At 55.7% G+C, this 24,292-nt stretch overlaps 1 protein-coding gene across 2 annotated transcripts; it reads left to right on the forward strand.

The window, feature by feature from the left end:
• The first annotated feature begins 17 nt into the window (after window positions 1-17).
• Window positions 18-22,883, forward strand: MVK (mevalonate kinase). Of its 2 annotated transcripts, none has more exons than XM_042961857.1 (11): window positions 18-130; window positions 747-842; window positions 1,703-1,850; window positions 6,153-6,297; window positions 8,072-8,227; window positions 12,215-12,318; window positions 12,932-12,977; window positions 17,218-17,308; window positions 17,700-17,816; window positions 21,359-21,512; window positions 22,599-22,783. In XM_042961857.1, exons 1-11 carry the CDS (start codon window positions 125-127, stop codon window positions 22,679-22,681), a joined length of 1,146 nt encoding a protein of 381 aa, XP_042817791.1. In that variant the 5' UTR covers window positions 18-124; the 3' UTR covers window positions 22,682-22,783. The 2 variants fall into 2 exon arrangements, with proteins under 2 accessions (XP_042817791.1, XP_042817790.1); XM_042961856.1 differs by having other exon boundaries at window positions 22-130; window positions 22,652-22,883.
• The last annotated feature ends 1,409 nt before the right edge of the window (window positions 22,884-24,292 follow it).

The following is a 24,292-nucleotide window of genomic DNA, read 5'->3' on the forward strand; positions in this document are numbered from 1 at the left end:
AATCTGAAGGGATTTGGAGCTTTGGGCAAGCAGTAGGTCTCCCGGTTCCGAGCCTCACTTTCCCCCGCTAAGAAACGGGGATCACGATGGCACTTAGCTCATAGTGCGGCTCAGGTCTTATCATATGGAGGTAATTGAGGCCTTAAATGGATGGTAATTTTTTATTATTTCTAGAAAATCTAAAATGCGCACACCTGTAGACCCAGCAAGTCACTTTCTAGGACTCTGTGTTGTAGAGATCCTCGGTTAAGCGTGCATGCAGGAAGGGGCTTGACATCTGTTTTCTGCAGCCTACAATTTACAGTCGTGACGTATTGGAAACAGCCTAAAAGTCCAGGAAGGCTTTCCTTCTACTCCATGATTTCATTTACATTTCTAGCCTCAATAGTAGTAATAATTAAAGCTGGGACCCACGCTGCCAAGTGGTCCTCTTGTATTATTTAACTTAAGCTTTCCAAAACCCATTGAGGTAAGTGCAGTTCTTGTCCGAATATAACATAGGACGGAACCAAGGTTTTTAGCCATTTGAGTGAGTTAGAGACAGTGACCTCACTGGGGAGCTGAAGAGCTGGGATTTGAACCCAGGTCTTTCTGATGTGCCTAGTGGACTGCGCAGTCTTTGGGGCACATAAGAAGTGCTGGATGGTAGCTGCCTTTTTCGTTAGAATGATGAGTTTGAACTGGGTATTCTCTAATATCTCTGAGATCTGGGGATGTCTCATCCTCTCTCTGGCTTTTTCTTTCAGGATTCCCAGGAGCTAGCTATGTTGTCAGAAGTCCTGCTGGTGTCTGCTCCAGGGAAAGTCATTCTTCATGGAGAGCATGCTGTGGTCCACGGCAAAGTAAAGGCCCCCAGAGTCTTTGAGAATTGGGCACCTCTTCTCCCTGACCCTAATCTTAAACTGAAAAGAAGTCTTGAGGCATAGCCTAGGGGTATCTAAGAGAGGAGGTCAGTTTTTCCCCAGCGAGGCGGGGAAAAGACAGGGCTTACCCCACTGAAGGGCTCCTCTGGCCTCAGTAAGGTAGCACAAAGCTGAAAGGTAAAGCTGTGCAGGTGGAATGAGGCGACCTGGAAAGTGGGCTTCGGTGGAGAAGAAAAGGAGTGGGAGCACTGAGCCCTGGGGCACCCCGACATTCAGAAATGGGGAAAATGAGTAGGATCCAGCAGACGAGTCTGAAACATGCATTGTCTCATTTAAGTCTGAGGACTGCCCTCCGAGGTTAAACTTTTATTATCCTATTTTGCAGATGTGGAAGCTGAGGCTTAGGAGAGGATTGGTCGCTTGACCAAGGTCCCGTACACCTGGGTAGAACCGGGAATGAACCTCCGTCTGTCTGAACCCACAGCTCATGCTTTCTCCATTCCGTCATTCTTCATGTTCTTAACTTACATTTATTTGGATGACATGGTGATGATGGGGAAGCCATTCCTTGGTGTGGAGGACCTCTGAAGTTTTGCATGGAGAGGGCAAACAGAAGTTGATGCTAACTCCTAATTGATTGGTAGTGCCGGTGCCACCTAGTGGGAGAGCATGCCAAGGTTGATCGGCAGTGTCTGCCAAGGGCATGAGTGGGCGTGCCCTGCGTGCCAGTATTTGCTGTCTCTCCTCAGCACATTGACACTGAGCCCTGTTTCTAAGACTGGAGCCATACTCTTTGCCACCCATGCTCAGGCTCATTGCTTTTGCCCTTTATCCTACAGGTAGCGTTGGCGGTGGCCGTGAACTTAAGAACATTCCTCCGGCTTCAGCCCCACAGCAATGGGAAAGTGTGCCTCGACCTACCGAACATTGGCATCAAGCGGGTCTGGGATGTGGCCAGGCTTCAGCTACAGGACACGAGCTTTCTGGGTAAGTGCAGCGAGCAGGAACCAGGTGTGGGAAGAGCCAGGGTCCTGAACAGAGGGGAAACACATGGCTGGGTAGTTATTCCAGGCTATCCCTGAGGGGTCCGGAGACTAGCCACTCTGGGGGTGTTCTTTTTTCTCTTGAGCCATAAAATTAGCTTCACTTATTTATTTTATTTTATTTTTAATTTTTTAATGTTTATTTATTTTTGAGAGAGACAGAGTGTGAGTGGGGGAGGGGCAGAGAGAGAGGGAGACACAGAATCCGAAGGAGGCTCCAGGCTCCGAGCTTACCGGCGCAGAGCCCAATGCGGGGCTCGAACTCACGGACCACGAGATCATGACCTGAGCCGAAGTCGGACACCCAACCGACTGAGCCACCCAGGTGCCCCTTCTTATTTATTTTTTTAAATTCAAGAGCATAAAATGATGCACTGGATGTATGCGGGCTGTGGTGGACTGATCGTGAAGGCCTGTTGTTGGGTGAAAAAACAAAAGATGCAAACAGGATGTATCTGAGGGACAACCCAGATTAGGTATCAGCAGGTATGTAAGTGCATAGGAAAAAGACTAGGAAAATTTACTTCTGGTGATGGTTACATACCGCTGGGAGGGTCCTAAGGTCTGAGTGGACAAAATGAGCCTTTCTTCTGGAGGATGGTTTTGACAAAGAGAAGGTAGTGGCATTTTGCATAATTGAAAATCATCAGGGGCGCCTGGGTGGCTCAGTCGTTTAAGTGCTGACTTCAACTCAGGTCATGATCTCCCGGTTCGTGGGTTCGAGCCCCGCCTTGGGCTCTGTGCTGCCAGCTCAGAGCCTGGAGCCTGCTTCGGATTCTGTGTCTCCCTTTCTCTCTGCCCCTCCCCTGCTCTGTCTCTATTCTTCTCTCTCTCAAAAATAAAATGAACATTTTTTTAAAGATCATTAAAAATAATAGGGCACCTTGGGGTGCCTGGGTGGCCCAGTTGTTTAAGCATCCAACTTCAGCTCAGGTCATGATCTCATGGTTCGTGGGTTCGAGCCCCACATCAGGCTCTGTGCTGACAGCTCAGAGCCTGGAGACTGCTTTGGATTCTGTGTGTGTCTCTCTCTCTCTCTCTCTCTCTCTCTGCCCCTCCCCTGCTCATGCTCTGTCTCTCTCCCTCTCTCTCTCTCTCAAATATAAAAATGTTAAAAAAAAAATTTTTTTAAAGACAATAATGGGGCACCTGGGTGGCTCAGTCGGGTAAGCATCTGACTATTGATTTCAGCTCAAGTCATGATCTCACAATTCATAGGATCGAGCTAACAGTGCTCGATGCTCTCTCTCCCTCTCTCTGCCTCTCTACTGCTTGCACATGCATGCTCTCTCTTTTTCAAGGTAAGTAAATAAACTTTTAAAAAATCATTAAAAATAAAAGTAGCATGGTTATTAATTGGAAAACAGAGTCAATATTAAACCACTGTGAGTTAAAAAAAAAAAATCTATTACTGACCTTTCAGCAGCCCCTGTGACAACGGTGAGCATTTTGGTATTAATCCTTCTGGACTGTTTTCTGCAGGTGGATAGTTAGATTGAGAGAGGCAGGAGGATATCTGTTCCTTAACCAAAATCTGATCAGGCCATACAGACTTTCCAGAAATGTGTGGGTTTTACCCCCCCTTCAGGGTATCAGGCCTGATACCTTTCCATGCCAATAAATAAAGACCCCTGTGCTGATTTTCGATAATACTGTGAATGTTGTGTCCCCTCATAGGCAAGGTTTTTCATCAGCAGGGTCGCCCCCTGCACCAAACCTGGAGGGTGTTTTCTGCTCTCAGTTTGCTATCTCCTCGCTGGGCTGCTGCCCCATTGTCGGGAACAGTGTTTCTGAGCCAGAGTGGGGCCAGTGGGAGTCCTCCCAATGGTCTTTTCCTGCCTGCTCCCTGTCCCCTGTAACAATCAGTCCACAGCAAGCCACTCCCGGATACTGTAGGGGGTGAAGGAACAGGTGAAAACCCCCATTTTCCAGCCAGTCCTGCCTTGAGAACCCCTGGAGACGATTTTGTTGTTGTTTTTAACAATACAGACGGATTCCTGGCCCTGCCTCTCTCTTATTGAAAAGGGGTAGAGGTGGTAGGGGACCAGGTGTGTGTATTTTGAAAGAAATTCCCTGGGCGGCACCTGAGGGGCTGTGGGTTCGAGCCCTGCCATCAGGCTCTGTGCTGACAGCTCAGAGCCTGGAGCCTGCTTCGGATTCTGTCTCTCTCTCTCTGCCCTCCCCTGCTCGTGCTCTGTCTCTCTCTCTCCCTCTCTCTCTCTCAAACCGTCATGATCTCACGGTTCGTGGATTCGAACCCCACATCGGGCTCTGTGCTGACAGCCTGGAGCCTGCTTCGCATTCTGTGTCTCCTGCTCTCTCTCTGCTTCTTCTGTGCTCACGCTCTGTCTCTCTCTGTCTCTCTCAAAAATAAATAAACATTAAAAAAAAAAAAAAGAAGGGAAAGAAAGAAAGAAATTCCCTGGGTGATTCTAGGGACACTGTCAGTTGAAAACAACTGCTACCTTGAAGCAGGCCTCGGAAAGCAGCCATCCAGAGCAGCGTGGGGTTTGCCTTCTGTGATGCCCGAGACCATCCCCCACCAGGCTCGCAATGTCCCCCGGGAGCTGGCTGCTGCTTTGGGGTGTCAGTAGCACTGATGGAAGCAGGCAGGTGTCTGGCCCACGTGCCAGACCCCCCCTGCCTGCCTGTGTGAACCTCAACAGGTCGCTCAAACCCCCTGAGCCTCCGTGGGCAGAGTCGTGTTGCCTGGGAAGGTTGCTGCAAGGATCCGGCAGGCCTGGAGGCGGGCGAGGGCCGGGACACTGAGTGTAGTCCGTGAGGGCGTGTGAGTTACTTCCCCAAGGAGAAAAAGGAGCAGGGTGCACGACGCGCATTTTCTATTAGACTGCAGGGCCCCTCCATCTTTGTCTTTCAGTGTTCTTTGGTTGCCTCCCAATAGTTACAAACACAGTGAACATTTCACTGGGCATCTTCGTGGGTGCCAGGCACTGGGCTAGTGTGTTACATACATCAGCACTCTTAGAAGTCTCCAGCCTGCCCTGGAAGTAGGTGGCGGGATCCATCCCCATCTTATGGAGGAGAAAATCGAGGTTCGGGGGTCGAGTGGCTCAGGTCGCACGTCTTCGTCGGTGATGCAGAAAGAATTCAGACCCGGATCTCTCTCAACTCTCCAAACTCTTTTTTTTTTTTTTTAATTTCTTTAAATGTTTATTTTTGAGAGAGAAAGAGGGCAACTGGGGGAGGGGCAAAGAGAGAGAGGGAGACACAGAATCCGAAGCAGGCTCCAGGCTCTGAGCTGTCAGCACAGAGCCCGAAACGGGGCCGGAACCCACGAACTACAAGATCACGACCTGAGCTCAAGTCAGAGGCTTAACCGAGTGAGCCACCCAGGTGCCCCACTCTCCAACCACTTTAACAAGTTATTCCATTTCCTTCACCGAGCTCTGAAATGTCTGTGCCCTCAGTAACACTGCCCGTTGGCTGAGCTGCCTTTAATGTATTATTTCAGTTAGCCCACAGCCCTTTTAATGAGTGCCTCACCCTACAGTTTCCTAACACAGGCACACCAAGCTCCTTTTTCTGTTTACTTTAAAATTTGACCTGTGACTCAGGGAGTGGTTTGTCAAGGTAAGCCGGTCAGGCTTGCTCAGGCTCTCGGAGGAAAGTGGCACAGCCCCCCCACACACGGGAGAGAAACTGCTATCTGGCCTCTCCTGGCTGCCCAAGCAAACCTCAGCACTTCACGTTCTCTGGTTTTGAGCATCCTGTCCTCGCAGGTTATGTTTCGGGAGAGGGACACGTTTGGGGAATAATTTAATACTGCCCGTGGTTTGGGTTTTGTTCTGTGGAGGTCAAAGCCAGACCTCTGAGAGATCGAGCTAGCATTCGCCTTGTGTGTGTATGCATGTTTCAAAACCTACGGTTAATTGAACACTTCCTGTATGCCAGGAACCGCGCTAAGGGTCTCCTGTACCTTATTTAAGTTTATCTTGGAGGAGGTCCTGTCATGATCTCGTTTACCAAGGAAGGAAACTAAGGATCAGAGACGTTGAGTCACACACTCAAGGCCATAAAGCCAGCATATGGTACAGTCGGGACCCAAACTCAAGTCCACCTGCCCGCAAAACCTGAAGGCCGGTGGCGGTCTCGGCCCTGGCGCTCGGACCGTGACTCTGTGTCCTTCAGATTCTGATTCTCGTGACCCGCTGGGTCCTCTGTGTGCTGTTGTCTGTAAAAGCACCTGAGGCCCTCTCACCCAGCCACGTGTGCTTGTTTGCGACAGAGCAAGGTGACGCCTCGGCACCCACCGCGGAGCTAGTGGAGAAGCTGGAGGAGGTGGCAGCCGTCCCCAAGGACTGTGCCGACCCCGCGCGTGCGGCCGTGCTGGCCTTCCTTTACTTGTACCTGTGCATCTGCCGGAAGCAGAGGTGCGTGCGTGGTCCGGGGAGGGAGCCCTGCTTCAGCCCGCCCGGGGCAGCAGGCAAGGGTTTCTGTAGCTTTGGCTACCGCAGAGCACAGGGGCTTTCTTCCGGGGTTCCGGTGACCATGGCCATTTGCCATCGCCGCATGCACCAGGTGCCAGGCTGGACCCTTGATGGACGGTCTGCTTTTAACATTCCTAGGAAGCTCTGAGAGGGGCGCCCTCATTTGGCCCAGGAATGAAACTCAGAAACACACTGAGGGCCGGGCTGGGGAATCAGCCCCGCTGACTTGGGTTCTGACACTTACGTTCTCAACCCCCCACTGCCTCCTCTGGCCTCTTGGATTCAGCAGACCCGAAGCCGGACTCCCGAACCACGTGGCTTCTCCTGCGCTGTGTCCACAGAGGCACCCCTGCTGCTTGTCCCGCAGACTCCAGGGAAACTCTGTGATCAGCAAAGTGACACCTGTGTCCGTCTCACCCCTGAAGATAGGATTTGGGTTATTTGCCCTCAGGGAGGCCAGCTCACCGCTGAGGCCACGTCACGTGGTCATGGAGAGTCAGATGGCGTTGGTTCGCACCCCACGGCGGCCACTTACTGGCTTACTTGAGGTTCTTACCCTTCCTGGGCCTCAGTGTCCTCATCTGTAAAATGGGGGTAGTAATAATACCTACCTCGTAGGCTTCTTGGGAGGTTAAATGAGTTTATTTATTTAAAGCGCTTGACTCAGAGCCTGGCACGTAGCTTGAGAAACGTTAGCTGTTATTATTTTCCTCTGAAAACTATTGGAGGATTGAAAATACGATATATGAAATGGGCCTAGCTCTGTAACTAGCCCACGGTGAGTTTCAGTATAATTATTTTGTTTCAAACCCAAAGGGAAAGCCTCAGGGGGCAGCTCGTCACTCATACAGCAGACGCTGGGGGCCAGGCATGGTGCAGAGGGCCCATTCATAAATGCCTCCACTCTTGCTGTCCGCGTGGGATTTTCAACTTAAGTGGGGCACGTCCCCTTCGGGGAAGGGGTGCAGATTTCAGAATCTGATCTGAGCGGGGTGGGCATGTGTAGTTTGAAAAGGCAGCTTCGGCCTTATGGTTTTATGTTTGGAAGACGGGAAAACTCCTTAATGGAAACCACAGGACACGAAATTTGACAGTCCTTGCTTGGGGGAAATACACAGAAGATACAGTGATTCGGAACTTTCCAGTGGTAGAAAACAGGCCCGTGTTACACACAGCGGGGCACTGCTGGCCGGTAGGAAGGAGGAGGGTCCCGTGAGCACACAGCACGCCAACATGAGGCAGTGGTGGAGAAAGGCTACGTAGTGGAGATCGTCAAGGGGAGCTAGGAATGGGTTCTGTGGGTGGCCAGCGGAAGCTTCACGGTGGCAGTGACATTTGAGAAGGGTTTTGCAGGATGGCTAGGAGTTTCCCTGGGGGCTAAGGAGGTGCAGAGCTATCCCAGGCAGGGATACAGAGAGAGCGGGGCCACGAAAGAGCCTGTGCAGGGAACAGGAAGGAGTTTAGAGAAATGGTTGGTGGCTCGGGAGGGAACGGTGTGTTCAGGAGGGAGGTGGTTCTGGTATTTATTTCCAAGTTGTCTGCTTCACCACGACTTCCTACAATCCCAGAGGGCTGCTTTTGGGGTCGGGAAACGTCCGCGAGTCCAGAAACCTGGCCAGAGGCTCGGAGTCAGGCCCTGCCCACGTCCAGTCCTGGGCGACGTCGGCACCTCGCCACCCTTCAGGAGAGTCATGCCCTGCACCCCACTGTGTTTCAGGACCCTGCCCAGCCTGGACATCAGGGTGTGGTCCGAGCTGCCCACTGGGGCCGGCCTGGGCTCCAGTGCCGCCTACTCAGTGTGTGTGGCCTCCGCTCTCCTGACCGCGTGTGAGGAGATCCCAAACCCGCTGAAGGACGGCGAGCCTGCCAGCAGGTAATCGCGGCCCTTGCCCTCGTCATTGTCCTTCCCGGGCACCACGACCCCGGCGTGGGTTCTCTCCCTGAGGACTCCCCGCCACCCTGTGAGGCGAGAGGTGTCTGCGGCCAACGCGGGCAGTCTGAATCCAGAGCCTGACCTCTCTGCCCTTCCCCTACCCTCACCTCTACCTTGCCTCTTTGGGGTTCGAGTGCCCGTGATATGGTAGAAAGAACCTGAGCCCGGATGTAGGGAGCCGTTGGGCCCACTTCTGCCATTGTCTCACTGCGGGACCGCGGCCGTGCTGCTGTGCCCCTCAGGGCCTCGGTGTCCTCTGTAAAAAGCTGATGAGAGCATTAAGGACAGTATTGCTGGGGGGCGCCTGGGTGGCGCAGTCGGTTAAGCGTCCGACTTCAGCCAGGTCACGATCTCACGGTCCGTGAGTTCGAGCCCCGCGTCAGGCTCTGGGCTGATGGCTCGGAGCCTGGAGCCTGTTTCCGATTCTGTGTCTCCCTCTCTCTCTGCCCCTCCCCCGTTCATGCTCTGTCTCTCTCTGTCCCAAAAATAAATAAAAAACGTTGAAAAAAAAAATTTAAAAAAAAAATAAAAAAAATAAAAAAAATAAATAAAAAAAAAAAAAAGGACAGTATTGCTGGGTCTTACGAGACAGTTATGCAAAAAAAAAAAAAGTGTAACATGTCAAGACATAAACACAGGAGGAGTATTTTTTTTATTTCTTATTGAAAAAATTTTCTTTTTAATGTATATTTTTGAGGCAGAGAGAGACGGAGTATGAGCGGGAGAGGGACAGAGAGAGAGGGAGACACAGGATCGGAAGCAGGCTCCAGGCCCTGAGCTGTCAGCACAGAGCCCGACGTGGGGCTTGAACCCACGAACCGTGAGATCATGACCTGAGCTGAAGTCGGACGCTCAGCCAACTGAGCCGCCCAGGCACCCCAGGGGAGTATCTATTATTATTAAGGCATTTCCCTTCTTAGGAGCCCTTGACCTCGTTCCACGGAGGGAGCATTGCCTCTGCAGTTCTCGCGGAGTCAGCGAGGCTCGTCAGGACAGTGTCCCTGGCAGCCGTTTCTGCCACTTGGGGGCTGCATCTGGAGAAACTACAGTCCGTCCTGGGCCCACACAGCGCAGGGGAGCCCTCCCACCGGGGGCCTGGGGTCCCAACCGTGTGTGGTGTTGGGCGGACCGCCGGCCTTGTCTGTCTCCCGGTGTAGCCGGCAGAAGAGGCTGCTTACGTGGTGCTGGTGCACGGTGGGCGTGGCTGCGTGTTTCCTCCCAGAGCACCGCTCCTCTACCCTCCACGCCCGCTGCAGGGGCACAGAGCGGACACACTGCACTAGCCTGCAGCCTCGGACGTTTGTCCTCTTCCAGAGCTTGGCTTTGAATCGAGGCTTTCTCCCTCTGCCCTGGAAAGGCAGTGGTTTTTCCCGCAGCCCAGGCCCCCCTGGCTGCCCTGTCACGGCCAATGATTTCTCTTCTGAGTCACGGAGGTTAAAATACGGCTGGATTCAGACTGAGCCCCAAGGTCCCTTTGATCCTCGTGGCCACAGTGGATCTGCGGGCTCGTGATGTGATGTGTCTGTCAGCACTCCTGAGACTCGCTCTGGATGGTTCCTGTGGGTGGAGAGGAGTAGGAGGGGTGGGGTGGAGGCGGCTTTTGGCAGGGGAAGAATCCGGTAGGTGATGAGAGGCGCACCTGGAGGTAACACAAGGTGATGGTTTTCAGGGATTTCAGTGAGGTGTGCCTGCTAACTTGCTGCAAGGCGTGGGGCCACCCCCTCTTCTCCTCTGGGCTCTGTTTCCTCATCTGGAAGTGAGGGGCTGCACCTGACGGTCCCTCAGGGGGCCCTCCAGCCTTGACGTTTGGTGCTTCTGTGATAAGATGGTGCTCGTTACCATGTGCTAATCACTGATTATAACCTAGATCAGTGAAGGCCTGCTTGCCCTGGGTCCCTTAAACAGACTCGTGTATATGGGCCAACAGACCAGCTCTGCCTTTCAAAAGGCATGGGTGAGGGTCCCTGGCTGGCTCAGGCAGTGGAGTGTGTGACTTTTGATCTCAGGGTCATGAGTTTGAGCCCCACATCGGGTGTGGAGCCTACTTAAAACTTTTTTAAAAAATTTAATTTTCGGGGTGCTTGGGTGGCTGAGTCTATTAAGCGTCCGACTTCAGCTCAAGTCATGATCTCACAGTTCGTGAGTCCGAGCCCCGCATCGGGCTCTGTGCTGACCGCTCAGAGCCTGGAGCCCGTTTCGGATTCTGTGTCTCCCTCTCTCTCTGCCCCTCCCCCACTCATGCTCTGTCTCTAAGAGATCAACAAACATTAAACATTTTTTTAAATAATAAACTTTTGAAGAAACATCAAAAAGAGAGAGGGAAGGAAGTGTTTTTCACATAACAAAAGAGAATAGCCGTAAGAAACGTTAACATACAATGAGGAAACAATACATAACAGAAGTTATTTCTGATAATCTTCTGGAATAGGATCATTTTTTTTTTTTCAACGTTTTTTATTTATTTTTGGGACAGAGAGAGACAGAGCATGAACGGGGGAGGGGCAGAGAGAGAGGGAGACACAGAATCGGAAACAGGCTCCAGGCTCCGAGCCATCAGCCCAGAGCCTGACGCGGGGCTCGAACTCACGGACCGCGAGATCGTGACCTGGCTGAAGTCAGACGCTTAACCGACTGCGCCACCCAGGCGCCCCTGGAATAGGATCATTCTTGATTTAGAAGCGTGAAAACTGTGTAGGGGCGCCTGGGTGGCTCAGTCAGTTAAGCGTCCAATTTTAGCTCAAGTCATGATCTCACAGTTAGTTCATTGGTTCAAGCCCTGCATTGGGCTCTGTGCTGACAGCTCAGAGCCTGGAGCCCGTTTTGGATTCTGTGTCTCCCTCTCTCTCTGCCCCTCCCCTGCTCATGCTCTGTCTCTTTCTGTCTCAAAAATAAACATTAAAAAATTTTTAATTAATTTTCAAAAGGCATGGGTGACTCGTGTATGTGTGTGTGCATAAGTGTGTGTGTATGTATACGTGTGTGTGTGCATGCACGTGCGTGTGCTCTTTCTCATGCTGATTCCTTAACATTCAGGTCTCCCGCCACCCCTGAAGGCCCAGTCATTCCTTCCTAGGACTTTTGGTGAGAGCAGGCCCCAACCCCTGCCCAGCGTTTCTAAATCAGACAGAGCTGGAATCAGACCGGAATCCGGTCTCCTGTGAAGACTGGGTTGGAAATCTGAGCCCCCGGAGGATGAGCAGTGCACAGGGTGGGAAGAAGATTCACCTTTGCGGAGAGGGCCAGGTCCCGGGCTGGGTCCAGCTGCCCCCTCTCTGTCTCGCACGCTTGCCTTTCGGTTCCTGGAAAGGTCTGGCTCTTGTACAGTTGCAGGTGCTGTGCAGCCCCGGTCTGGAATGCTCTCCCCACACATTCTGGCCTTGCCGACCGCACCCTTGTCCCTCAGGCCCTCTCCCTTTCCGGATGGGGTACAGGCCATCCAGCCTGCACTGCCCCTCCTGGGGGTTGTAGTTAAATATCGATTGCTTTTGGCGTCCCCTCTCCATGAGACGCCAAGCCTCAGGCGGCTGGGGGCCGTGTCTCGTTCGTTCCCTACCGTGAGCTTAGCGACAGGCACACAGTAGATGCTCAGTAAATATCGGACAAACGAGTACGTCCTGTTGGCGCCATAAAGCTCGGTAGTTGAGAACCTGGGCTCCAGTCAACCGATGTGGTTCTGATGTAGCGGTGCACAGCACGGGGATCTACTTGACCCACCTGTGCCTCAGTTTCCTCTTCCGTAGGAGAGGGGATAGTAATCGTACTGTCCCTGTAGGGTTTTCATGGGGATTGCAGGAGATGGCTCTGCAGCTGGAGAGGTTCTAGACTATTCTCCTGTTCCTGGCTCGTGTGGTCCCGCCCCTTGCTGCCGCAGCGGCCCTGGCCGCCCCTCTCCACCGAGGTACAGACGGACTTGTGTGTCTTCTTCAGGTGGACAGTGGAGGACTTGGAATTAATTAACAAGTGGGCCTTCCAGGGGGAGAGAGTGATTCACGGGAACCCCTCCGGAGTAGACAATGCTGTCAGCGTTTGGGGTAGGTGCGGCCGCAGGCCAGTTTTCTGTGTTTGTATTATTTTATAAATTCCTGTGACCATTGTAGACGCTCAGGCTTTGTTGGGTTGGATGAATGAAATCAGCGGCTTCCGAGGAAAACAGTGTTTTCTTGCTTGGGGGTGAGGGAGGGGAGAAATTCCAGGGTCCTGCCTCACACCTGCTGAATCCAGACCTCTGGGGGTCCTGGGGGGGGTCATGGCAGGGCCCGGGAAGCTACAGGTGCAGTGAGCTCCCCATGAGGGTTGCCACAGTACAGCTGCAGAGTCACGGCCGTAGCGCCTGGCAGTCACACGAGCTGCTGTGGGATCCTGGCTTCCCGGACCCGGCCACGGTCCTGGGCCCACCTTCACCACGTGGCCTGTGGCACGAGGCCGGGCAGCCTGGAGGGAGGGCGAGCTCCCTGGCGGAGCGCGGAGTGCCTTTGTGCCCTCCCGGGACCTTTTGTGACCGAAGCTGGCACGACTAGTTAACAAGGGTTTAACCTGTTCCCCGGATGGGGCAGAACTCTTACCCACTCAAGCCCAGCTCCTCTCCCAAGGGGCAGACACACACAGCTTTTCCCATAGCTCTGACCCGCTGCTTTTTCTCTTTAGGGGGAGCACTCCGATACCAGCAAGGAAAGCTTTCGCTCCTAAAGAGGTAATTCTGGGGTAGGGCAGCCCCTCCCGGCATGGCTGCTTCATCGCGTCGTCGGTTGGGGGAGGGGGGGCTCTGTCTCGTTGTGCGGTAACATGCGGGGCAGCATCTCTGGCTTTTTTTGTTGTTGTTGTTGTTTATTTTTGAGAAGGGGGAGGGGCAGAGAGCAAAAGAGAGGATCGGAAGCGGGCTCTGTACTGACAGCAGACAGCCCGAAGTGGGGCTCGAACTCATGAACTGCAAGATCATGACCTGAACCGAAGTCAGACACTTAACTGACTGAGCCCCCCAGGCACCCCTGGCTTTCTTTCCCCTCCCCTGTGAGGCCCTCCCAGGCCGTGGGCCATGAGGACACCCTGTTCTTGCCTTCTGTACCGCAGCTCTTAAATTGCCAAGAGATTAGAGGGAGAAGTCATGCGTGGCCGTGCCATTCACCTTCCAGAGAGCGGCTGCTCCCCCAGACCCCTGGGTCGTCGTTCATTTCATTCATTCGATAGTGTAAGCATTTAGCAAATGAGAATTGATATCTTCCTGTGTTCCCGAGGACACTGTACTAGGGTCTAGGGATGTAAAAATGAGTCTGGGACACAATTTTGGTGGCGGGGCAGGGTGGGAGGAGAGTGGGGGCAGGTAGGGGAGGGCCAGCAGACACGCACACAAAGCCACTGCAGGTGAACATGAGGGTTGCCACAGTCGGGCACTCGAGGCAGAGCCAGGGCTCAGGCTCGTGAGAGGCTTCCAGCAGGGGTGACATTTGAGAACTTCTCAGCCCGTTTCCCAGGTTCCCTTACCCCCTCCCTCGGGAGCAATCGGAACTACAAACATGCACGTTAAAATAGAGCATGCTGTGTTCTCTTTGGACTCAGAGTGGAAATGTCCCGTGCGGGCAGCGACTCCCAGGGTGAGCAGGTGGCAGTTCCTTGAGCCCTCGATGGAGTCAGGTGGTGTCCCGGGGCACTTTGCCACCCAGGCGGGCCTTTCCACGGTGATGAGGGCGGTCCTCACGGCCCACGGGCAGCAAGTCCCGGCCCACTGCCCTCGCCAGCTGGGCCACGCCAAGTGGCCCTCGCCAGCTGGGCCAAGGAGTGGCTCCTTGACCTGGCGTGATGTGCCGCGTCACTTCCACCTGCACCTCCGGGAACTTTCTGCCCCAGTTCTCTTGGCTTCCAGGAGCCACGCCTGCCTTTCCGAGGTTCTGCGTTAGGGTCTCTCAGCCTTGGCACCATTGACGTAGTGGACCGGACGATTCTTTATAGTGCGGGCGCTGCCCTGTGCGGCATGGTTGGCATATTCAACGGCATCCCTGCGCTTTACCCACTAGATGCCGGTAGCACCTCCCCTGTCTCCCAGTTGCGACAGCCAAAAATGTCTCCAGACATTGCCAGTGTCCTCTGGAGGGCAGAATCCCCCTGGGTGACAGCCTTCACTCTGCACAGAGGAGGAAGCGGGGCCGTTTAGGAAAGTGGAACCAGCTTGCTCCGGCTGCTGTGCAGTCAGGGCAGTGGGGCCTGGGGCCCAGGCGGGGCCGGCTCTGCCACGTAGACTGACTCCCCGTGAGGCGACATCAGGAGTCCCCGCTGGACTCTGAGGTACCAGACGCAGGCCTGCCCACGGGGCTCAGCCCACCGGAGGAGGCAGGCACGGCTGTGATCCTCGGCACGAAGATACCCAGAGGATGATATGAATGCCCTGAAGCTGCCACGGATAGCAGCGAGGGGTGTCATAAGTCGGACGACAGATCTGGGCGTCACAGGGGGCAGTGACGTCTCATTCAGTGTTTCCTGAGGGCTAGTTATATCCTAAGCACCGACTGGGCCCCAGCTAACGTGGTGGTGTGGGCACGTGTACGTTCTACTGGAGGGAAATGAGGGGATGAGTGAGGAGGCAGGAGGGGGGCCCGAGGCATAGCCGGTGGCCAGCTGGTGGTGGCATGGCGGACAGAGGCTCTGGGGTCTGCGGGCCCAGCTCTGCCACTTTCAAGCTGGGTGCTCTTTTTTGTTTTGTTTTATTTATTTTTAATATATGTTTATTCTTAAGGGAGAGAGAGAGAGAGAGGGAGAGAGAGAATGAGTGGGGGAGGGGGGAAGCAGGAGGGAGACACAGAATCCAAAGCAGGCTCCGGGCTCCGAGCTGTCAGCACAGAGCCGGGTGCGGGGCCCGAACTCACAGCCACGAGATCACGGCCTGAGCTGAAGTCGGACGCCCAACCGACTGAGCCGCCCAGGCGCCCCACTGAGCCGGGTGCTCTTGAGTGAGTCACTCTTCCTGAGGCACACGCCTCCTCGTTTATATAACGAGGATCCTGAGCCCAGAATCAGAAACGGCACCTGTAGAGTGCTTTGCTCTCTGCTGAGATCAGACTTAATGCCACAGAGACTGAGCAACTACCATGTGCTGGGTGTTGGGGCCTCAGTGGGGAACAAAAAGTCCCGCCTTCACGGAACTCACACTTTGTTGGGAGGAGACAACCAATGAACAGATGGTTCCACGAGAGCATGTCAGGCTGTTGGATGGGATGATCCGGGGAGGCCCCCGATGAAGCGACATCTGAGCAGAGACCTGAATGGAACACGAGAGTGAGGTGGGTCCCTGGCGGAGGAAATGCAAGTGCAAAGGCCCTGAGGCAGGAATGTGCCTGGCGTGCTGAGCTGCAGCCACAGGGCCAGGATGGCTGAGAGGAGCGAGCACCCAGGGAGGGCGGGGGTGAGATAAGATTGAGGGGTTAGCCGTGCCTAGCACGCACAAGCACTCGCGGAGCACAGCCTGGGTGGTCTCTAGATGCCCGCAGAGCCTGGGGTTTTAGTGGGGCCGGCAGCGCTAGGAGCCGCCTGTTCGCAGAGGACTTGTCTAAGGAAGATGAAGACACAGTGTTCCAACTCCTCCCGCCCCGACGGATGGGAACACAGAGCAAACCGACCTTCACTGCTGGCTGCGGGGCGCCACGGCGAGCAGATGGCTGATTCTCTGAGAAGCCGGGAGGCCAGACTCCACATTAATCCCGCCAGTGGCTTCAAGAGGAACCCTTTCCCCCCAAACCACGCATGGTGCTTCTCTATTAAAAAAAAAATGCATTGTTTGCAAAGTGGATCAAGATGCGGCCTCCCAGAACGCTGCCCTTTTGAGAAACGGCTTGTCTTTAAGGGGAAAAGAAAAGGCAAATAGAATGTTCATCTTTTGTAAAGTTAAAAAAAAAAAAAAAGAGCCGGCCTCCAAGGCTGGGAATCGATATTAATTTCATGGGCTTATGGGCGGTGAGATCAAGCAGGTTTCTGGCAGCCTTTTCCAGCCCTATTGGATTTTACAGTCTCGAGTTGTGAAAAGAAAAACGAATAAAGGTATCAAGGGGTCTGCCTGTCTCCAGCTGTCTTGGGGCAGAGCTCATCCAAATACTCAGTCCCCGGCCCGTGGTGCTCTGAAAGGCAGCTTGGGATGACAAGAAATGGGGCCTTAAGTCCCCAGGGACAGCTAGGCATAGGACAGTTGCGATCGTGACTTTAGGAGGTAGCCTAAAGCTCAGAAGGTAGGTGAGGGCAGCTCACTGTGGCCGTCCTGGGGCCTCTGTTCTCTCACCTGGGACAGCCAAGTAGGGACGAAGGACTCCCTCTGACCATATCTGGCTTTGGGCCATGGCGGCTGGTCTGGGAGCCATCAAGGCAGGGCAGGGATGGGCTCAGCCTGCGGGGAACCTGCCTGCCACCCAAGTCTGCCCTCCTCCCCTTCACCCCACTGTTCACCATACCAGCTCCCCTGGGTGCCTTCCTACCCTGTGTGCACCCCCTCTGCGTGATCCGTCCTAGGTCCCGTTGCTTTTCTTCCACTCCGGCAGCCTGGGGTGGCCCACACGACAGAACCTTCACCCCCTCTTGTACTGTTGGCCATAGTGCCTTTGAACTCATCCAACTCTGTGAACCCGGCGTGCTCGTCCAGCTGCAGGCGAAGCCAGGCCCCCTCACATGTGCCCAGCACATGGTAGGTGCCCAGTTGAAGTCAAGTGGGTGAGTGACGAGCCAAAGGAAAGTGTCCCGACTGCCCAGGGCCTGGAGCGGAGACGCAGCCATGATTGGCGGCAGGAGGCCCCCCCCCCCCCCCCGCTCCTCTCGCTCTCCCCCTCCAGCCCACTGAGGTCCCCTTTTCTGGGCCTCCGCTTCCTCCTGTGTCAGGGTCGGGTGATGTTTCGGAGTGCCCCCGGCCCTGACACAGCTCCTCCATCCCGAGCTCACCATGGACCCTCTTCACCCCGCAGGCCGCCGGCTCTGAGGATCCTGCTGACCAACACCAAGGTCCCTCGCAGCACCAAGGCTCTCGTGGCCAGCGTCAGGAGCAGGCTGCTTAAGGTGCTTCGTGTTCACTCAGGCGGGTTTCTGGCGGGGCCCCGACAGCCAGGTCTAGGGGCTCGAGCTCTCCCTCTGCCGCATGGGCTAGCGGAGGGGCAGGATGGGTGATGGGGACCGGGAGAGGCGGTTTTGGGCAGACCAGGAGGTGCTGTGTGTCCATCCCAGCCGGGAGGCAGCACAGGGAGCGTCAGACACGCTGGCTTGGTGGCGAGAATCCCCCCGCTTCTGTGAGGGGGCCTGGGCAAGGCAGATCCCCGGCGGGAAGGAGAAGGGGTTTTCTCAGATGGTGGGAGCGGGCCGTGGGGACACCTCCCTCCTCCCGTGCCCAGGGCGGCTGTCTAGTGTCTGCCCTGCCCCAGGCCTCACGGGCCCTTGCTTGCTCTCCCTCCAGTTCCCAGAGATCGTGGCGCCCCTGCTGACCTCCATAGATGCTATCTCCCTGGAGTGCGAGCGGATGCTGGGGGAGATGGTGGCTGCCCCCGCCCCGGAGCACTACCTGGTGCTGGAAGTAAGAGCCTGTCTGCAGGGTCCCCGGTCTCACCCACACCACTGCCTGAGGCAGGGGCTCCCCCTCTGCGCTTACAGTCCCCCGAGCTGAAACCTGGGGGCCGGGCCCGGGCCTGGGGTCCCGTGTATGCCAAGGCCAGCGAGCGTGCCTTCTTCTTACGCCTTTCCCCAGCTGATTCAGAGCCGCGGAGAGAGTATGTCGAAAGCACAGAGGGCAGTGCCTGGTGCGTGCTAAGTGCGACGGGCCAGGTTTGGGTTCACACACGTAAGGCGCAGTGGGATATTGCTGACCCCATCTTCCAGAGGTCCAGGAGCCATTTCCTGCACGGCCATCCCTTTCCCGTTACGTTTGCTCGCTGCATTTGTGTCCTTTGGTGACTGTTTATCACCGGCGTGCTTTGGCTCACACGTATTCTAACATGGTTCTTTCTTCCCTGTGACCCGAGCCGCTACCCTTTGCATAATTCCAGTGTAGAGGCGGAGGCCTCACGCCCTGGGTTTGATCAGATCCGGGTCTGAATCCCAGCTTCACCCCTGCTGGTCTCACTGGAGTGTCTTAAGAGTGCAAAGAGGCCCGGTAGGCGACAGGCAGTTACCATGCCTGATGAGCCACCGGCTCAGTAAGCCCGAGGGCCCAGGGTCATCCTCAGACACGGCCCGTGTGGCCTGGCAAATGTGGATCGACCTTAAAGAGCCACCTGGCTTCCCTTGGAGAATCAGAGGATCCGGCAGGCGGGGGGAGTGAGGCTCGGTAGCAACAGTCAGCTGGAGGTGCAGAAGAGGCCCCGGGAGGAGGCCCTGGGGTCTCCATTTGTCCATAGTCCCCACCTCTCCCTAAGCGTCACCTGCAGCTGCTGCGGTCCACCTGGTGCCTCTCTGTCCCACGGGATGCATTCGAATCTGCAGCTCCTATAGTGAATGGAAGCAGCTACTAAACCAAGTCTCTTCACAAATGATTTCGCACTTGGTCTCTATAACCACCTCCCTGTGAAGTGGGTATATTGCCCCCGTTTTACAGGTCTGAATACTGAGGCCTCAAGAGCAACTTTCTGCAAGGTTCGCCAACTAGTGGGTGGCCGTGCCAGGTGTTAAACTGACTTATGGGTTTATCTCTTTAGCCAGCAGATCTGTAATGAGCACCCACCATGGGCCAGGGGCAGCGACCCGCTCTCGTTTCTGTGCTTTTGCTCCCATTTCCTTAGCTGTCTGCCTCCAGTCCCCCAGCCTTTGCCTTGCCGGCTTCAATTCCTTTCACGTAGAAAGGAGGGAACACAGTCCTCCTGAGCAGGAAATTAATAATGATAGAGTACTGCCTAAAATATACCCTGTTGAGCCCCCGGAGAATGCCACAGAACAGCACGTTGATTATACATTGTGTGTATTTTTGGCTGTGGCAGCCGCTGAAATGTGCAGCTCGCCTCCTGGACAGCTTTGTGCTCAAACCAGCGAGCTGTTCTCCTGTGTCACAACCTGTCATCTGATCCTTGACAGATTTTGGATCAGAATGTGACAGGTGTCTGAAACCTGCCTCGGCAACGTGACACCTGGCGCTCAGGCGCAGAGAGCGGGCCCCCAGAACTTCTCCCTCGCATCCAGCCCCTGGGGCTGGGGAGAGGCACCCGGGGTCGCCACCGGGCCATCACGCCTGTCTGCTCGTTTGTCAGAAGTGCTGGGGTGTGTGAGGCGGGCTGCAGGGGAGGGCCGACCCGACCGCGCCCGAAGGACTCCCCTCCCCCCCCCCCACCCCGGCAGGAGGGCCAGGTGGGCCCGGCCAACAGCTCCGTGATTGGCAACCCTCGCAGCACACGCGCTGCCGGTTCCCCGGAGCAGAGCCGCGCACCCTCAAGCCCCGCGCCGCGAGAAGTAGGCGGCAGCAGGAATGCTGAGGGCGCTCGCTCTTGGAGGCGGGGTAGACGGGAGCTTCGCATCGGGCAGACCCGGTTTCCAGTGCTGGCTTGGTACCTTACCAGCCCAGTGACCTTAGGCAAGTCACCTTCCGCCCTACGGGGATAACTGTTCTAGGACCGCAAAAGTACTGATAGCAGCTGACTTCCACGGAGCCCTGATCTCAGGCCAGGTGTCATGTGAAAAACTCCGATTTCTTCCTCACTGAAGGGAGACAGATCCTCTTAGGATGCCAGTTTTACAAGCGGGGAAACTGAGGCACGGGGTGAGAGGCCTTGCCCAAGAACCTAGAAGTAGCAGAGCTGGGACTGAAACCCAGTCCCCTCCCCTTGATTCCAGATCCCACATCCTTTTTTTTTTTTTAATGTTTATTTATTTTGAGAGAGAGAGAATGCATGCGTGGGCGGTGGGGCAGAGAGAGAGAATCCCAAGCAGGCGCTGTCAGGATGGAGCCCAACGCAGGGCTTGCTTGATCTCACAAACCCTGAGATCAAGACCTGAGTCGAAATCAAGAGCCAGATGTTTAACAGACTGAGTCATCCAGGCATCCCCAGATCCCACATTCTTTAAAATTTTTTTAATGTTTTATTTATTTTTGAGAGAGAGCGAGCATGAGCGGGGGAGGGGCAGAGAAAGAAGGAGACACAGAATCCAAAGCGGGCTCCAGGCTCTGAGCTGTCAGCGCAGAGCCCGGTGCAGAGCTCGAACCCACCCACTGTGAGATCATGATGTGAGCTGAAATCGGAGGCTGAACTGAGCCCCCCCGGGTGCTCTGCCCGATCTCACATTCTTCACTTGCCCGTGGCAGGGACCACAGGTGGGTGCTCGTTCTTAGAGCCCCAGCGTTTAGCACGGTGCCCGCCCAGACACTGATGGAGCAAATGAGATGTAAGTAGGGGTCCCTGGGCTGCGATCGCTATCAGTTTTCTTATCTCATCAACCTGCATCGTCGGAGCCTCAGAAGAGCAGGAGTTTTATGCAAATCAGAGAAACCAGAGAAACATTTAGCTCTTTCCCCCACTTACGACCTTGTTTGAATAAGAAACCAGTTCTTATTCTGAAAATTGGTACCCGCGGCCGCTGTCGGATGGCGTATCGCTTCAGACTTGTGCAGATGATAGAAATCCATCTTGAGCAGGCTTTAGCAGGAAAGGAATTTATTGGCTCATAACTGGCAAGACCAGCAGGATCAAGCATAGCTGGATCCAGGGGCCAAAACAACCGAGTCTGAAATCTCTCCATCTTCCATGCACTCTCTGGCCGTGTGTAGGGCAGAGAGAACTCTGGCAGCTTATTTCTGAAGTCAACCAGTTTTCGCAGCTCGAGGGCAGAGGCAGAGAAAACCCTGGGAAGGCGGCGGTTGGCCCAGCTTGGGTCACAGGTCCATCCCTGAGCAATCACCGTGGCCAGAGGCTTCTTTGGCCAGGCCTGGGACACGTGTTCCCCACCAGCTCCACCCCAGCCCCATGGGAAGTCTCGCGGGAAGGAGACGTTCTTTTACCAGCGGACAGGGACACGGTGCCGGCTTGCCTAAGCCATTTGGCTCTCCCAAACCGGCGGCTGTCACACGCATGGGGTGGACACAGGACCTTGGCTTCAGGCCGGCCGAGTGGGAACAGACTGAACCTTCTCCTGCAGGAGCTCATCGACATGAACCAGCACCATCTGAACGCCCTCGGCGTGGGCCATGCCTCCCTAGACCAGCTGTGCCAGGTGACCATGGCCCATGGACTGCACAGCAAGCTCACTGGCGCGGGCGGTGGTGGCTGTGGCATCACGCTCCTCAGGCCAGGTACCGGGGAGCAGGCTGGGTAGGGTGGGTTGGCAGCCTGGGCTCGTACAAAGGTTCTACCTGGGCAGTTCCCTTGGGAGGAGGGAGAAGCTGGAGAACAGTCTCACCTCTGCCGTGGGGCCTCAGTCAAGTTAATTCACCACTCTGGGCCTTTGTTGCTGCATTGGTGGAACAAGGACGCTGATGGCTAGTTTATGATTGTTGTCTAGACGCAAGAAGAAAAGTGCCTTTAGAAAGCCTGGGACAGGGCTGGGCTGGGGGAGGGGCCGCCATTATGGCGGCTGTCCCCACCACCTCCTCACCTGCCAAGTCTCCCACAGGTTTGAGGAATAACCAGGACATTGTCGTCACCCGCTGTCACCTCTTGATGTGGCCAAGATGGGGACTGACCTTGCTACAAAACCGAGGGCTTTCTTCCCCCGCCCCCCCCCCCCGCCCCCCAGTGTCCGGGGAAAGAGCAAGGCCGGGTAACGGTACCCGGGGCCGGCTCGGTCACCACACCGCACCTGCCCTCGGGACCTGGCACTCAGTGCTCCCGCCTGCGCGGCCTTCCCTTTGCCCCCTGCTTCTGGTCTTTCTCTCCCCTCCTTTACCTTCTCCTCCTCCCTGTTTTTCTCCCACCGTTGCCCACTGCTCTGTAGTAAGCCCACAGTGGCCCCAACCACCCCCTTCGCTCTCAGCGCGGCCCCAGACCTCAGGAAGTCACTGTGGCCTACAGCCGACTTTGACCGTTGGCTCCTCGTTCACGGTCAGTGACGATGATGAGGGAGAACACTTCTGGGGCGTGTACCGTGTACCAGGCAGTGTACCCAGCGCCTTCCCTGCCTTTCCTCATGGAAGCCTCTCAGTAACCCTTGGGGAGTAGTAATCACTACTGGCCCCCTTCCCAAATGAGGAGACCGAGGCTCAGAGAAGGGAAGCCGCTTGTCTGGGGCCCCACGGCTGGTACGCGGTGGGGCCGGGGCCGTGTGACTCGGGGCCCGTGACTTTACCTGTTGCTCCGTGCCCACCGCTGCCCCCTTCCCCAGAGGGTGCAAGGCTCCACATTCCAACGGGAAGACCTGTCCCGGGCCTTTTCCTGAACAGCCTCGAAGGGAGCAGACGAGCGTGGGGTGACCTGCTGCCTTCCGTCTCCCCAGATCTGGAGCAGTCGGTGGTCGAGGCCGTGAAGCAGGCCCTGAGCAGCTGCGGCTTTGACTGCTGGGAAACCAGCATCGGTGCCCCTGGCATCTCTGTCCACTCGGCCGCCTCCCTGGACGCCCCCGTGCGGCAAGCCCTGGATGGCCTCTGAGAGGAGCCTGTGCCGCTGCAGCCCCACCACGAAGCCCCTTCCTGGATTATTCTGGGTGCCGGAGCCGGCCTCTGTGCTGGCCGGTGGGCCCCAGTCCCAGGGGCGCGACCTGGAACCTGCAGCGGACGGGGCCGCCCAGAAGACACGGTCCGTGTCCTGCATCCCCTTGAGCTGCCCAGGTGGTGGGGCCACGTGGGGGGCTCTGACATGTCCTCTGACATGTGGGGGGCTTCCCTCCTGTCCTCCCTGCAGCTCCCACACACCCATCCGCTTTGGGCCTCTGCCTTCTCCCCAGACCCCCTGCCCACTTGGTTGGACGCTCAGATGCGGGAGTGTGGTTCCTGAAGCGGTGCGCCTTCCCCCTCCTTCCTCTGCCTCGGCACTTCCACCTGTCTCTCAGGGCCCCACTCCTCCCACCTCCTCTGGGAAGCCTTCCCTGACCCCTGGCAGGGTGACCCTCACCCCCACCTTCCTCCCCTCGCACCTCCAGTCTGTTTGAACCACTCGGCACTTTGTGTGGCCTGCTCTTCTCTCCAGCTAGACTGTGGGCTCCCAAGGGGGTGTCCAGGTGGTGGCCTTCACCTTGTGACCTCCCATCACAGGACTGGCAGAGGGGAAATAAAAAGCTCTTGAGTAAACCAGTGCTTTACTCGGAGTCCAGAAAGAAGGAGGATACAGTCTTGTACAGTCTGCAGCCCGCCCATGCCTGCCTCCTCTGTCCCTGTCCCTTCTCCAGCCACTTGCCCCGTGGAGCTCTTGAGGTGGAGGAAAGAAGGGCTTTGGGTCACTTGGTTGTGTGTCTCGGGGACAGGGTGGGGTTTTCCTAGATGGCCCTGGTCGTTCAGAACGACCTACCTGCTTTTCCAGAAGGGGGATTTTAAGCTTCCTAGCACCTGGAGTCATGAGCAGTCACAAATTCACAGATTTTTGTTAGCCCTGGAAACAAAAACCAACCTGTAAATCCTGGAATCTTCCTTTTTTCTAAAGTTCACTGGGTGGGGAAAAAAGACGCGAGGGGTTTGTAGCCTAGTGCCTGGCACCTGCCTGGCCCTATTTGAACTTTATATTACCAGTCAGATATCCTTCTGAAATGGCAGAATCCATCAAAAAGCTCTTGTAGCTAGCACATTGCCAAGTATAGCTCCAGCAGCCGGGGACCTGCAGGGAGCACGCGGAAGGTGGGGGCTGGGCAGGGATTTCGCGACTTGGGCAAAATGGCCCTGCGCTTCTGCCCTTGGCCACTAGGGGGCAGCGGGTGCCTTTCCCAGGGTGTTCACGGGGAGGGTGAGTGGGAGCTGGCCCGTAGAGCAGGTCTGAGCTCTGCCCTTCCCCTCCCCCCCACCATGCCAGGCCTCTCGGGCTGTGCCAGGGGTCACTGCCAGGGATGTGAGGGCAATATGAAGGATGCCTGCCTCGGCATCACTGATCGGGGTTACCGGTGTCTCTTCAAAACACAAATAATGCATAAGTCAGTAATACTAATCCTGAG

This window comes from Panthera tigris, chromosome D3 (assembly GCF_018350195.1).
Source record: "Panthera tigris isolate Pti1 chromosome D3, P.tigris_Pti1_mat1.1, whole genome shotgun sequence".
NCBI classification, from domain to species: domain Eukaryota; kingdom Metazoa; phylum Chordata; class Mammalia; order Carnivora; family Felidae; genus Panthera; species Panthera tigris.